General features: G+C 55.7%; 1 protein-coding gene across 2 annotated transcripts; it reads left to right on the top strand.

Moving 5' to 3' along the window:
* Window positions 1-543: 543 nt before the first annotated feature.
* Window positions 544-12298, top strand: DHX34 (DExH-box helicase 34). Of its 2 annotated transcripts, XR_008574816.1 has the most exons (18): window positions 550-697; window positions 1483-2217; window positions 2328-2639; window positions 2746-3015; window positions 3216-3318; window positions 3419-3636; window positions 3787-3961; window positions 4060-4253; window positions 4428-4529; window positions 4664-4900; window positions 4982-5149; window positions 5240-5351; window positions 5503-5609; window positions 5695-5952; window positions 6072-6248; window positions 6340-6463; window positions 6735-7020; window positions 9793-12298. XR_008574816.1 is itself a non-coding variant. In XM_054811430.1 (17 exons), the coding sequence occupies exons 2-17, from the start codon at window positions 1519-1521 to the stop codon at window positions 6866-6868; spliced, it is 3390 nt and encodes a 1129-aa protein (XP_054667405.1). In that variant the 5' UTR covers window positions 544-697; window positions 1483-1518; the 3' UTR covers window positions 6869-7816. The 2 variants fall into 2 exon arrangements, 1 of the variants encoding a protein (XP_054667405.1); XM_054811430.1 differs by lacking the exon at window positions 9793-12298 and having other exon boundaries at window positions 544-697; window positions 6735-7816.
* The last annotated feature ends 588 nt before the right edge of the window (window positions 12299-12886 follow it).

The following is a 12886-nucleotide window of genomic DNA, read 5'->3' as shown; positions in this document are numbered from 1 at the left end:
ATGGTGGGGCACAACAGGGATGGTTGGGGACATGGGGGCACCTTGGGGATGGTGGGAATGGTGGGGCACCATGGGGATGGCTGGGGACATGGGGGCACCTTGGGGATGGTTAGGGACAGTTGGGGACATTGGGGCACCTTGGGGATGGTGGGAATGGTGGGGCACCATGGGGATGGCTGGGGACATGGGGGCACCTTGGGGATGGTTAGGGACAGTTGGGGACATTGGGGCACCTTGGGGATGGTGGGAATGGTGGGGCACCATGGGGATGGCTGGGGACATGGGGGCACCTTGGGGATGGTTGGGGACAGGGGGGCACAGCAGAGATGTTTGGGGATGGGGGGGCACCACGGAGACGGTTGGGGACAGCGGGGACGGGGGCCACCAGGGTTGGGGACGGGGGGGTGGGGACACAGCGCTGCCCGGGCCCCGCCCACCCCGCACCTCCTCCCCTAACCACGCCCCCTCCTACGTAGCCCCGCCCCTCCCCTCACGCGGCGGCCCTTGGGCGCCCTCTGGCGGCCGCGCGTCCTGCGTCCCGGTGCCGGGGCCTGGTCGGTGAGTTCGGGCCCGGGCCGGGCCTTGGGCGGCGGGTACGGGCCTGGGTGGGCCCGGCTCCGGGGCAGCGGTTGCTGGGGAGGCAGCGGAGCCGGAGAGAGGCCTGCTGGGCCGGGGTCGCGTAGGAAATTTGGTTCCGGTGAGTCTGAAGCGGTGGGGAGCCGGATCTGGTGTGTTTGTGTGGGGTTAGTTGGGGAGCCGGGCCTGGCCTAGGGTTCCTGAGGGCTGGGCCGGGGTAGGGGGGTGTCCCCGGGGGCTGGGCCGGGGTGCTCGGGGGTCCCAAGGGGCTGGATAGGGGTGTGTGTGGGGTCTTAGGGGCCTGTGACAGGTTGTGGGGTTCCTACGGGGCTGGGTTGGGGTGGTGCTGGTTGAGGACAGGGTGTATGGGGGTCCCAAGGGGCTGGATAGGGGTGTGGGGGGGTCTCGGGGGCTGGGCCGTGTTGTGGAGGGGTCCCAAGGGGCTGGACAGGGGTGTGGGGGGGGTTTCAGGGGCTGGGCCATGTTGTGGAGGGGTCCCAAGGGGCTGGACAGGGGGGGGGGGGGGTTCAGGGGCTGGGCCATGTTGTGGAGGGGTCCCAAGGGGCTGGACAGGGGTGTGGGGGGGGTTTCAGGGGCTGGGCCATGTTGTGGAGGGGTCCCAAGGGGCTGGACAGGGGTGGGGAGCATCCTGTGGAGCTCGGACAGGGTGCATGGGGGTCCCAGGGAGCTGAGATGGGGTGTGTGGGGTCCCAGGAGGCTGGGCCAGGTTGTGGGGGGTCCCATGGGGCTGGACAGGGGTGTGTGAGGATCCTAGAGGGCTGGGACAGGTTAGGGGGGGTCTCATGGGGCTGGACAGGGGTACGTGGGGGTCCTAGAGGGCTGGGACAGGCTGCACAGGTGTTCTAGGAGCCAACCCCCCTCACACCGGCTGCCATCCTGGCACAGGTCCTCGGTTCCGGAACTGGCTGCCCCACTGCAGAAATGCCGCCAGAGAAGGAGAGCAGATCCCGTCGGCGAGAGCGGGACCTTTCTCCTTCCCAGTGGGATTGGGACTGCCCCGCCACGCGACGCCGGCTGGAAGAGCTGTATTTCCGCGAGCAGGATTACATCGGAGCCGGCTCCGAGGATGGCCGCAATTTCTGGCTTTTCTTTGAGCGGCTCCGGCGTTTCCAGAGCCGGAGAACCGACCACGAACCAACCCCCGGCCACCACGACCAGGCAGAACCCCCCGCCGCCGCCCGTCGCCTCGATTTACCGCGCCGATATGATCCCCGGTACCGCATCAACCTCTCGGTGCTGAGCGCCGACATGGAGGGAGCGATCCGAGGCCGGCGAGGAGACTCCGGCGTGCCGCAGGAACGCCTCTCTGAATTTCGCACCGCTTTGTTGCACTACCTGGACTTCACCCAAAAACAAAGCTTTGCCAAACTGGCCAAACTCCAACGGGAACGAGCTGCGCTTCCCATCTCTCAGTACCGGGACCGGCTCCTGCGCGCCGTGGCTCAAAACCAAGTGGTGGTGATCGCCGGTGATACCGGCTGCGGTAAATCCACGCAGGTGCCTCAGTTCTTGCTGGCGGCCGGTTATAGCCACGTGGCTTGTACCCAACCTCGCCGTATCGCCTGCATCTCGCTGGCCAAGCGGGTGGGTTTCGAGAGCCTGCACCAGTATGGAAACCAGGTGAGCTCCGTGGGCTGGCGACTGGTGATTTCCCTGGCCGTTTTGGGGGTAACTGGGAGCCGTTGAGTGCTCGATTTTATCCTATTCTGCTCTTCCTCTTCCTGCGACAGGTGGGCTACCAGATCCGCTTCGAGAGCACCCGCTCGCCCGCCACCAAGATTGTTTTCCTGACGGAGGGGCTGCTGCTGCGGCAGGTACAGCGGGAGCCGACGTTGCCCGGGTACCACGTCCTGATTGCTGATGAGGTTCACGAGCGGCATCTGCACAGCGATTTCCTCTTGGGTGTCCTGCGGCGGCTCCTTCCCGCTCGGCCGGACCTTAAGTTGGTGCTGATGTCGGCGACCATCAATATCCGCCTTTTTTCAGGGTACTTTGGAGGTGCCCCAGTGCTGCAGGTGCCGGGAAGGATCTTTCCCATCTCGGTGAGGATGGAGAATAATGTTTGGGATGAATCCTGACACAAGGTGGACGCGAATCTCTCGCTGCGTCTACCCGGAGGCTGCATCATCCCTGTTTCTACTCCTGCAGGTCATTTACCAACCCATCCCTAAGGAAGAAGCATCCGCGATCGGGAAATCGGGGAAATCGGAGCGCCTGGATCCCCTCCCGTACCTGCGGGTGCTTCAAGCCATCGACCACAAGTACCCGCCGGAGGAACGCGGGGACCTGCTGGTGTTCCTGAGCGGGGTGGCCGAGATCGGCGCGGTGCTGGAGGCGGCGCAGGCTTATGCCGCGCATACGCAGCGTTGGATTGTGCTCCCCCTGCACAGCACCCTCTCTGTTGCCGAGCAGGACAAGGTGGGTGACGGTCTGACCCCAAGATCGGGGTGGGATTTGGCACCCTGGCATCGCAGAGTGAAAAATCCCAGAGCTCAGCCCGATTGTGCCCTGATTACGGGTGTTTTCAGGGTGCAACCAATGGGTGCAAACTGCATTTACCTTCTTCCTGCTCTGGGTTTGGCCATGCTGATGTAAGACCATCATTTCTCCTTCTTCAGGTGTTTGATGTGCCTCCTCCCGGCGTCCGTAAGTGCATCCTCTCCACCAACATCGCAGAGACCTCGGTGACAATTGACGGCGTGCGATTTGTCCTGGATTCTGGTAAAAATCCCTGCTCTGACACCCCTCTCTGCTGGGTGGGAAAGCTTTTTCCTCTCTCCTGCCTTACCCTGAGCTTCTCCTTCCTTCCTGCTCCCTCCAGGGAAGGTGAAGGAGATGAGCTACGACCCTCAGGGCAAACTTCAGCGACTGCAGGAGTTCTGGATCAGCCGGGCAAGCGCCGAGCAGCGGAAAGGACGGGCTGGCAGGACCGGCCCCGGCGTCTGCTACCGGCTTTATGCCGAATCCGACTACGACGCCTTTTCCCCCTATCCCGTGCCGGAGATCCAGAGGGTAGCGCTTGATTCTCTAGTGCTCCAGGTAAAGTTTGGGATCCCTCTGCTCGCGTTGGGGTGGAGATTTGGGGAGATCTTGAAGGGAAAACCCATCTAGTCCCCTTGGGGGGGCTTCATAAACTTCCAGGCTCTTCTCATCATCGTTGGGCTCGTTCTACGTGTTCTGTTCTCTCAGTTAAAGAGCATGGGGCTGGGTGATCCCCGGACCTTCCCCTTCCTGGAGCCGCCTCCCTCGTCCAGCCTGGAGACGGCCGTGCGATACCTGAAGGACCAGGGAGCCCTGGACGAGGCTGAAGACTTGACGCCCATCGGGAACCTGCTGGCCCAGCTGCCAGTGGACGTGGTGGTCGGTGAGTAATTTGGGGCGCCTCCTTCTTGAAGCAGAGGCGACGGTGTGAGTTTGGGGGGTTCCCCTGCCTTCACTATCCGCCCTGCCCTCACCGTGCAGGCAAGATGCTGGTCCTGGGTGCGCTGTTTGGACTGGCCGAGCCCACCTTGACCGTGGCGGCGGCGTTGAGCGTGCAATCCCCTTTCCTGCGACCTGCTCACCCCAACCCCGACTGCGTCACGGCCCGTCGGCCCCTCGAGAGCCCCCATGGTGACCCTCTGACGCTGCTCAACGTCTTCAACGAGTGGGTCCAGGTGAGATTCCTGCCTAAACTGGGGGGAAATGAAACGCATTTGGGGTTTGGGGAGACTTTGTTTTGGGGCGGGGTGTGCTTGAGGCTGTTGGGGGGTGATTTTGGGGGCGCAGGGAGCGGTGGGAAGGACACCCTGTCCCTGTTGGGGGGGCTGAGCCGTGCTGTCCCGGAGCAGGTGAAATCAGAACGGAGCGGCAGCTCTCGGAAATGGTGCCGGCGGCGAGGCTTGGAGGAGCATCGGCTTTATGAGGCCGCCGACCTGCGGCGCCAGTTTCAGGTGAGGGGCAGGATCCGGCCTCGGTCCGGGGAGGGCGTTGCTGGTGCGGAAAAGAGCTGAATTTGCCCGTGCACCCCCAAACTGTCCATCTCTTGGCCGTGGGGGCTCAGCAACCGTCTCTCCCTCCACCCCAGGAGCTTCTTCGAGACCACCAGCTGCTTGAGGAAACCTCCAGCCGACCCAGCGACAGCTACAGCCGACAGAGCCGGCACCGGGAACGCCGCGAGCTGCACCGGCTGTGGCGTTCCCACGCGGAGACGGAGGGTCGGAAACGCAAAGTGCTGCGGCTGCAGGATGGAGCGGATGCCTCTTCCGGTGAGGAGGAGGACGGTGGCACCCGTGGGAAGGGGGAGCGCAGCATCGATATCCAGGTGACCCTTGCACCCGTTTTCTTTCCCGGGAGGCAGGATCCGGCCATCTGGGCCCCTGACATCCTCTTTTTATCTCTGCAGGATGTCAAGTTCAAGCTGCGCCACAACGTGGATGAGCTCCAGGCTGTATCCAGCTCGTCCCTCTCCTCCTCACAGCTTGCCCTGCTCAAGCTGGTGCTGTGCAGGGGCCTTTACCCCCAGCTGGCCGTGCCCGACCAGCTCAACAGCGGCCGCAAGGACTCCGATCAGGTCCGTGTCCTTCCCCTGCCCCGTCCCGCATCCTGGCGTTCCCCGGCATCTCCTCGTTCTCCCTCGACACCCGTTTTGCTCTTACCGTAGATTTTCCACACCAAAAACAAGCAAGGCGTCGTGCTTCATCCCACCTGCGTCTTCGCTACCAGCCCGGAGCTGCTCCACGCCAAGGAGGGACCGGAACGTGGTGGGATCGCAGGTAGGAGAAAATCCCGAAGGAATTAACTGTGCTTCTCCCTGGCTTTTTCCCGTGTTGGATAAAAGCTGGTTTTGGGGTTTGGTGAATCCTGAAGGGGATGGGGAGAAGTTTGGGGTCCAGCTTATTTGGGGTCCCCTTATTGCCCCCACAGACCCCAAAGAGGGGCTGAGCCGCCACCACCAGCTCCTCGCCTTTGTCTCGCTGCTGGAGACCAACAAACCTTACCTGGTGAACTGCGTCCGGGTACCAGCCCTACAGGTGAGCTCTTCGCTCTCTTCCTCTTCCTCTCCATGCCTTCTAGTAGCCTTCATCCCCCCAAACCGGTTCTGTTTTGCTCTTCCAGGCTCTCCTGCTCTTCTCCCGTTCGTTGGACACCAGCGCGGACTGCGCCCGGCTGGTAGCGGATGGATGGCTGGAGCTCACCATCCCCGATGCGGATTCTGCCCTGCGCCTCCTCTCCATGGCCCTGCAGCTTCGCTCCTCCTGGGAAAAACTCCTCCACCAGCTACTGGAACGTCGTGGCGAGGAGCCGGGCCTCCGGCCGAGCTCCCGGGATGTATCCGTGCTCACCCGGGGGCTGCTGGAATTCCTGCAGACGGAGGTGATGCCGCCGTGACTGCGGTGCATGTAGTTTTAATCCATCTCTGGGTTGAAAGCTGAGAAAAGAGGATGAGGGGAGCTGGTGCAGCTCCCCTCCGACATCCCCACGTCCTCTTGCAGGTGCCGTATCGCCTGCGTCAGCTCACCGGGCTGGAGAAACAGAATCTCTACATCGGTCCCCAAACTGTTGCTGCTGCTCCCCAACTCCCAGGGCTTTTCCAGGGAACGGAGATGAAGCCCGACGAGGTGAAAGGTGGCCACAGGGTGACGGACTTTCTCACCTACAACTGCCTGGCTGTGAGTCCACCCTTCTCCTTCCCTGCCTGCTCTGCCTGTCACCCTGCCCCGGGAGAGTCCGAACGTCCCCTTTGCCCTTTGTATCCCGCAGACGGACACGGATCTCTACAGCGACTGCCTGCGGAGCTTCTGGACGTGTCCCCACTGCGATCTCCACATGCCCTTCACCCCCCTGGAGCGCATGTGCCATGAAAACGCTTGCCGGCCCTCCGAGGGTGAGTCGTTTGTCCCCATCCCAGGGCTGTGACGAGGGAAAATTGGGGAGAAACAGCCTGGTTTTCCCTGAGAGAAGAGCCCAGGTGGCATCTCTGCTCCACGGGCAAGGGGTTGCAGCGAGCCGGGCTGTGTTTATGCTGGCTTTTAGGAGCACGCCCCTCGAGATACCACTGAGGGCCACATTTTGGGGGTGCAATGGGGGAAAGAAAAGGGTCCTGCAGGGCTTCGGTTTCCTTCTGATCCCCGTTTTTCTCTACGTTTTTCCCGCAGCCCCCCAGGAAGAAGCAGCCGAAAGCTCGTCCAAAAACTCCTCCCTGCACAGGTCCTACCACTGCGACGTTTGCCAGCAGGATTTCACCTTCACCCCCACGGAGATCCTTCGGCACAAGAAGCAACACCGGTGACCGGGGGCTCGTCGGGATGCTCCCGCCAACCGGTGGCGGAGACGATGCTGAGCACCATGACGCTGGGGTCCTTTCCCAGCCCTGGGGAGAAGCGGGGGACCCCCATAACGGAGGGGGGAACCCCCTTTTGCTGCTACCTGTGTTGCTCTCGGGTGAGTCTGGTTGGATCCCAAAGGGATTTGGTGTTTTAGGGCCACTCTAGCAGCTCCTGCTGTCACTTGTCCTTGGGTTGGGGCAACTTTTTTCAATCCTTTTTCTTTTTTTTAAAAAAAAAAAAAAACAAACCAAAACACATAAATAAATAGATTTTTGGAGAAAGTCAGCGTTGGCCCAGAGAGCGTGGCTGGAGATTGGGGTTCCCCTGCCCATGCGGATGCCCGGTTTGGTGTCCGCACCCCTAGATGCAGCATTGGTCGGGGGAGCTGCAGGACAAAGGGACGTTTTTGGGGGTCTCGGGGATGTCTCCTGCCTGCGATGCTGCCTGGCGCGGCACGGCCAGTGTGTGGCACTCCTATACCAGACTCATCTCTGCCTCATCTCCTTTTCTTCTTGTATCCCGTGGGAAAAACATCGGAGCTACCCGTGCCGGGACTTTACCACCACCAGGACTCAAAAAACACCCCGCCTAAACCCCCCCAAATATTAATAACAAACGACCTGAGCATCCCTTCGGAGGACGCTCGCTCCCAACGTGGCGAGAAGCCACGTGGCGAGAAGAGACGTCGTCTTACGAATCGTGGTTGACTTTTTTGGGCTGAAAACACTTGGAGAAAGGCAAATCCGGAGTAGCTTGCACCCACACACCCCCTGCGGAGGCAAATGCCGCGACAACAGGAATTTATCAGTTGTCTAAAGCCGTTTTAAATACATTAATTATCAGCCCGTGTGCTGCGTTAGGCTCAAGCAGGGTTATTAGCAGAGTCCCTTCTAATTAAAGCGATTTGATGGTATTTTTTAGCTCTGTGGCATGTTGCATTTTATTCACCAGGCGAAGAAAGTAATAAGTAAGCGTGGTTTACCCGGCTTCGTGACGCTTTGGGGTAAGGAGCTGCTCCAAAAGCAAAGTTTCCTGGGATTTTACATTTTTTTAAGCCCTGGGCAGAATTAATCGTTGCCGGCGCATGTTGCTGGCTGTAAAATAGGTGGCGAAAGGGGAAAAGAAAAAAGGGGAAGGATGCTGAGCACTTCCTCATCCCCTTTTTTTCTTTTTTTAAATTGATTTTTTTTTTTCCCCCCCTCCCTTTGCGACTCGCTGTTTGTCCTCCCTTTCTCGACTGGGTTTATCTGCAATTAATTACCGCCGGTGGTGTCGCAGCACTTGCAGAAATTAATTAAGCAGGTGATTTGCTGAGCAGATTATTTGGTTTAGAGGGGGGAAAGGATCTAATTCGAGCCTTTACCGCAGGCGGTTGCCTGTCCCTTCGCTCGGCGTGATCCCACCCTGCTTTCGGGGTGGGGGGAGAACCGTCCCCCCCAATTTAGCGGCGAGGCGGGGGGGGGGGATGCTGCTGCTGCTCCTAACGAGTCCCTGTTGCTATGGCAGTGAGGTGGGATGGGAGATGCTCCTGCCATGGCAACAGGCATCAGATGGGTTTGGCTTTGCTGTTTTCGGCTACAGGAGCACCAATTCTTTGCCCTCCCCGTTAAGTTGAGCGATGGAGGGTGAATGAAAGCCCGGCTGATGTTTCTGGAAGTCAAATTTCCGCGCCAGTCTGGCTCCACGTGCTTAAGATGCTCTGAAAATCTCATTTATTCCCCCAAAAAAGCTAGGCTTTGCTTTTCAGGACAACCAGCCACTACCAGCCCGACCCCACTCCTCAGGTTTCAATTAATCAAACTTAATATTCATAAGAAGAAGAACCCAACAGCCCCCAGCAATAATCGTTAGAAATCATAAAGCAAAAAACCCCACAACATCGCTCTTGGCTTTAATGCAACGGTGAAGCCCTATTACGTTTAAACCAAGCTTACAGCAAGTCGTTTACATAACAGAAAATTAAATAAGGCTGCCACGGCCATAAAGAAGTGGGATTAATTTACTTTACTAATAAAAGCCACAAATTCAAGTCTTACGTGAGAAAAATGTTTGATTTTTAGGGAAGTCCTCCAAATTTCAGTCCCTGTGGTAACCTTAGGATGGTTTTGCTCCGCGGTGGTGTAACGTCAGGGGGGGTCAATCCTGGGTCTGATCCTCATCGCCATCATCATTAATGACCTGGATGACGGGGCCACCTCCTGGTGGCCACCAGGTTGACCATCAGCCTCGCTGCGAAGGTTTGACCACATCACCGAGCTGCCTTAAAACCCTGAGATTTAAACTTGAGTTTAAGAAGTTGTTGAAAAGTGGAAAACTTCGATCTTTTTAAGGAAAAAAAACCGCTGGAGATGCTGCTCTTCACCTTGTCTCTGCCCATAAGAGGGAGACACAGATGAACGGCTCTTGCAGTGGGTTGACAACAGCCTTGCTGTTGCTCGTTAACATTAATTAATGTTACAGGGATGGCTGGGTGAGCTTTAATTTTCAGTCGGGCCAGTTAAATGGGTGGATGGAGGTGGGGACGGGTGCACTGCGTGCCGTGTTTGTCCCTTTTAGAGGCAGCTTCACCAGCGTAGTTCGTGGTCTCCATCTACCATCCTGGCTGAGAACCAGATTTCAGAAGGATTTTAGGGGGAAATCCTATTTTTTCATCTTTCCAGAGAAAGCTAGATGAAGAGTAAGGCACTAATCCTCATAAATTCCCTATATGGCACCTATAGACTCTATAACAACGCCAGTAATGCCCCAATCCCGCCTCAGATTGGAGAAGTTCGTCATCACAAACTACCCAATTTTCCCTTTTTATTTTTCACCTATCAAACTCATGGCAGCCCATTCCAATGGCTAATTACCCTGCCAGCTAATTACCTGCACGTTTCCTTTCTAGGCTGAATTTCTGAGCTTCAAATCCCACCAACCGACCCTCGTGCGTCGCCTTTACTGGATTAAAAACAAGCCGCTAATATCGAGACGGCCGTTTCTTTGGGAGCCAACAACTCTGCATCAAACCACCTCTTAAAACTCCTTTAATTAGCGATGGAAGAAGTTTGCTGACCTAGGGGAAAAAAAAAAAATAAAATCACAGGGGCCGAGCGCTCCCAAGGAAAGCGTAAAGCTTAAATGAAACAAAAATAATAATGATTAACAAGCAGATGAGATTTTTGCCTTTGCAAATGAGGGCTTCTTCCCAGCGACGGTGAGCAGAGAGGTTGGTTTATTTTTAAAATTTAATCTCAATTTGCACACACCGAGCAATTACCCAGCCACCCTCTTCAACCCCGCTGAATGACCTCATTTGTTCTTTGCAATTTTTGGTTGTTATTATTTGCCCAGAGGCCGAGGTAAGCGCATTGGCCTCTAATGGAAGCCAATTGCGTGGTGTTTGGGAATAATTAAATTAATTGTTCGAGAGGTCGAGTGGGAAGGGGAGGAGGGTCTGTACCTATTAAAAATGAGTTTGGAGCGGGTAGGAAGATGCAGGAGTGAAGCTCTGCCGGTTCAGCTCCGAGCCAGCAAACCTCATCCCATCCTGCTCCTCCCTCGGCATCTTTTTGGGGTTCCTGAGAAATCCCAGTTTATCCGCAGGAATCCGTCTTTTCCAGCCTTAAAATTCAGAGCTGGCAGCCAGATTTAACAGCAGAAATTTGTCTTCTCTTCTCCAACCTTAGAATTTACAGATTTCCAAGCAGAAATTCACTCCCCTCCTGTCCTTTAGGTTGTGCGTGCTGGGGAAGTATATCGTTAATAATTATATAATTAATGACCCAGTAATGGGTGGAAATGCTGACTCGGCATCCTCCAGAGATTTATGGTTTTCCCGTGTGTGATTTCTCCCCCTGGATACAACGTGCCTCAGCCTCGGGTGAAATACCGACCTGAAGGTGGCAAAAAACTCTTCCAGCTAAATTCTGCCAATTTTCTGCCGGTAATGTAATGGAAGCAGGGATATATATATTTTTTTTTTTTTTTTTTAAACTGAGATCTAAATAATTTCCGTAAGAGAAAAGGGATCTAAGTCATTTGCCCATGGAAGATGCTTTCAAGAGGGAACTTCTCGGCTTCTTCCATGCTCTTATGTGTTACTTTACAATTATAAGGTGTGAAATGCGATTATAAGGTAAATAAATGTCGTGGCAGTCATGCGACCGCTCGACATCACTGCCGTGGCAAAGCGGGGATCCCAAGCTCTCCCCCAAAAGCAAACCAGAGCCAAGAGTTTTGTTATTCCTACCACTCTGCTTCTTCCGTTCCCAAATCTGCTGTTTGATTTGTCCGTTCCAATAGTTGCCACGGGTTTTTTGCTAATAAAAATATATAAGATATTGGCTAATGCCGCTCCTTGAGGGACCTTCTGGGTTTGGGCTTTTGGATGTTGTACAAGACCCAGCCCAGGCATCTCGTGCTGTTTCGCAGCCTGCAGAGAGCAGCCTTACCTCTTTGATGGAAATCTCCAACCTTTCCTCTACTCTTTATTAAAATACTGAAAATCGGGCAAAATTCAAGCATCCCGTTCTTTCCCTTATGCTGTGACCCACCACTGAGAGATGAAGGCTCCCCAAAGGTCCCAAAATTGTCTGATCAAGCAGGAGATAAAAAAAAAAATCCTTTTTTTTCTTTCTTGATCCCTTTGTGCTTTGCGTTGCGTGGAGCGTGAATAAAAAAAATCATGGTTTTCGGGGAAAGATTATCACATTATCATGTGAGTGCAGAACTTGGGACTTTATAAAGCATCCTGAGACCTATAGCAAAATGATGAGATTTGGTTCCTGCTCATGATCTACTTATAAGGACTCAAGTGAACGAGCCAAAAATCACAGGAAACACGGCAGTTTGGGCTATTTATGCTATTTATTGAGGATCCAATCCTCCTGCTAGTATCAGGACAACCTTTCAGGACCACTGTCTGCTGCTGGAGTCCCTCCTACCCCATAGACCTTGACGTGTCAACCATCAGCAACGTCATACCTGACTGGCAACCCTGCAGCCAACGCAGCACCACGCGACCAACCCTGATGATGGAAGAAGGCTCGGAGAAGATGGAGAAGGATGATGCGCTCATGAAGCTCAGAGAAGAAAGTAGGAGGTGATCACAGCTACTGCACAGAGAACTGAACTTACCTCAACACGAGAAGAACCAAGGGTGGCCTTTGTTGTCAATAAACGGCTCCATCAATTGAGTTGGCCAACTGGCCTTCCCTAAAATAATCCATAGAAAGAATTGTCTCCCTGAGCAAGCCGGACCGACGTGGGGGAAGGTTACATGTGGCTCAGCCCAACAGAGTATAAAAATAAACCAACCAGCAAAATGAGCTTTGAAGAGAGCTTCGACCCATGTCGTCCTTCCCGTTGACTTGGGACACCCAGTGTCATGCTGGGCAGCATCTAGAGGCCAGTGGTGGGAATCGTGCTTGTATTGCAATTCAGCCATATATTGCAATTCCATTTTTCAGTAGGCTGCTGGCTCACTTTTCTAAACCAAACACCCCTGCCCCTCCCGTAACGTCAAATATCTCCAAATAAGTAAATCTGGCATTAAAACATTAAACCCTTCTCATGTGGAGTATCTGAAGGAACCTGATTGAGGAGCGCTGGACTTTGACACGCGGCTCTTCAGCTCCCAGTCCAGATGATGAAGATCCTGAGCAGTTTGGGGTTGGGGGTCCCCATGCTCCCGTGGATCGCTGCCGCTACCCCTCCCCAGGCCAGGAGCGATCCCACCCCATCCCATTTCCCACACGAACGGGGCTGGCACATTGCAGCGATGGGGATAGACGGCGGCGAGGTGATGCCAGCCTATCGGGTGGTAATTTTATTCTAATTTTTCTGCGTGACATGGACTCTTCTGCCTGCTTGACAGCTCAGCTGTCTCCAAAGCGCCTGTTTATGCAGCTGGAGAAGGAGGGATGACAAGCAGGTGGGGGAGCAGCTACTGCCAGCAGCAAAGTGGGAGCCAGAAAGAGCCGCGTTTTGTAACGCATCAC

The sequence above is a fragment of the Grus americana genome (assembly GCF_028858705.1).
Source record: "Grus americana isolate bGruAme1 chromosome 34 unlocalized genomic scaffold, bGruAme1.mat SUPER_34_unloc_1, whole genome shotgun sequence".
NCBI classification, from domain to species: Eukaryota; Metazoa; Chordata; class Aves; order Gruiformes; family Gruidae; genus Grus; species Grus americana.
Note: the sequence above shows the minus strand (reverse complement) of the source record. Positions and strands in the feature narration are given on the sequence as shown.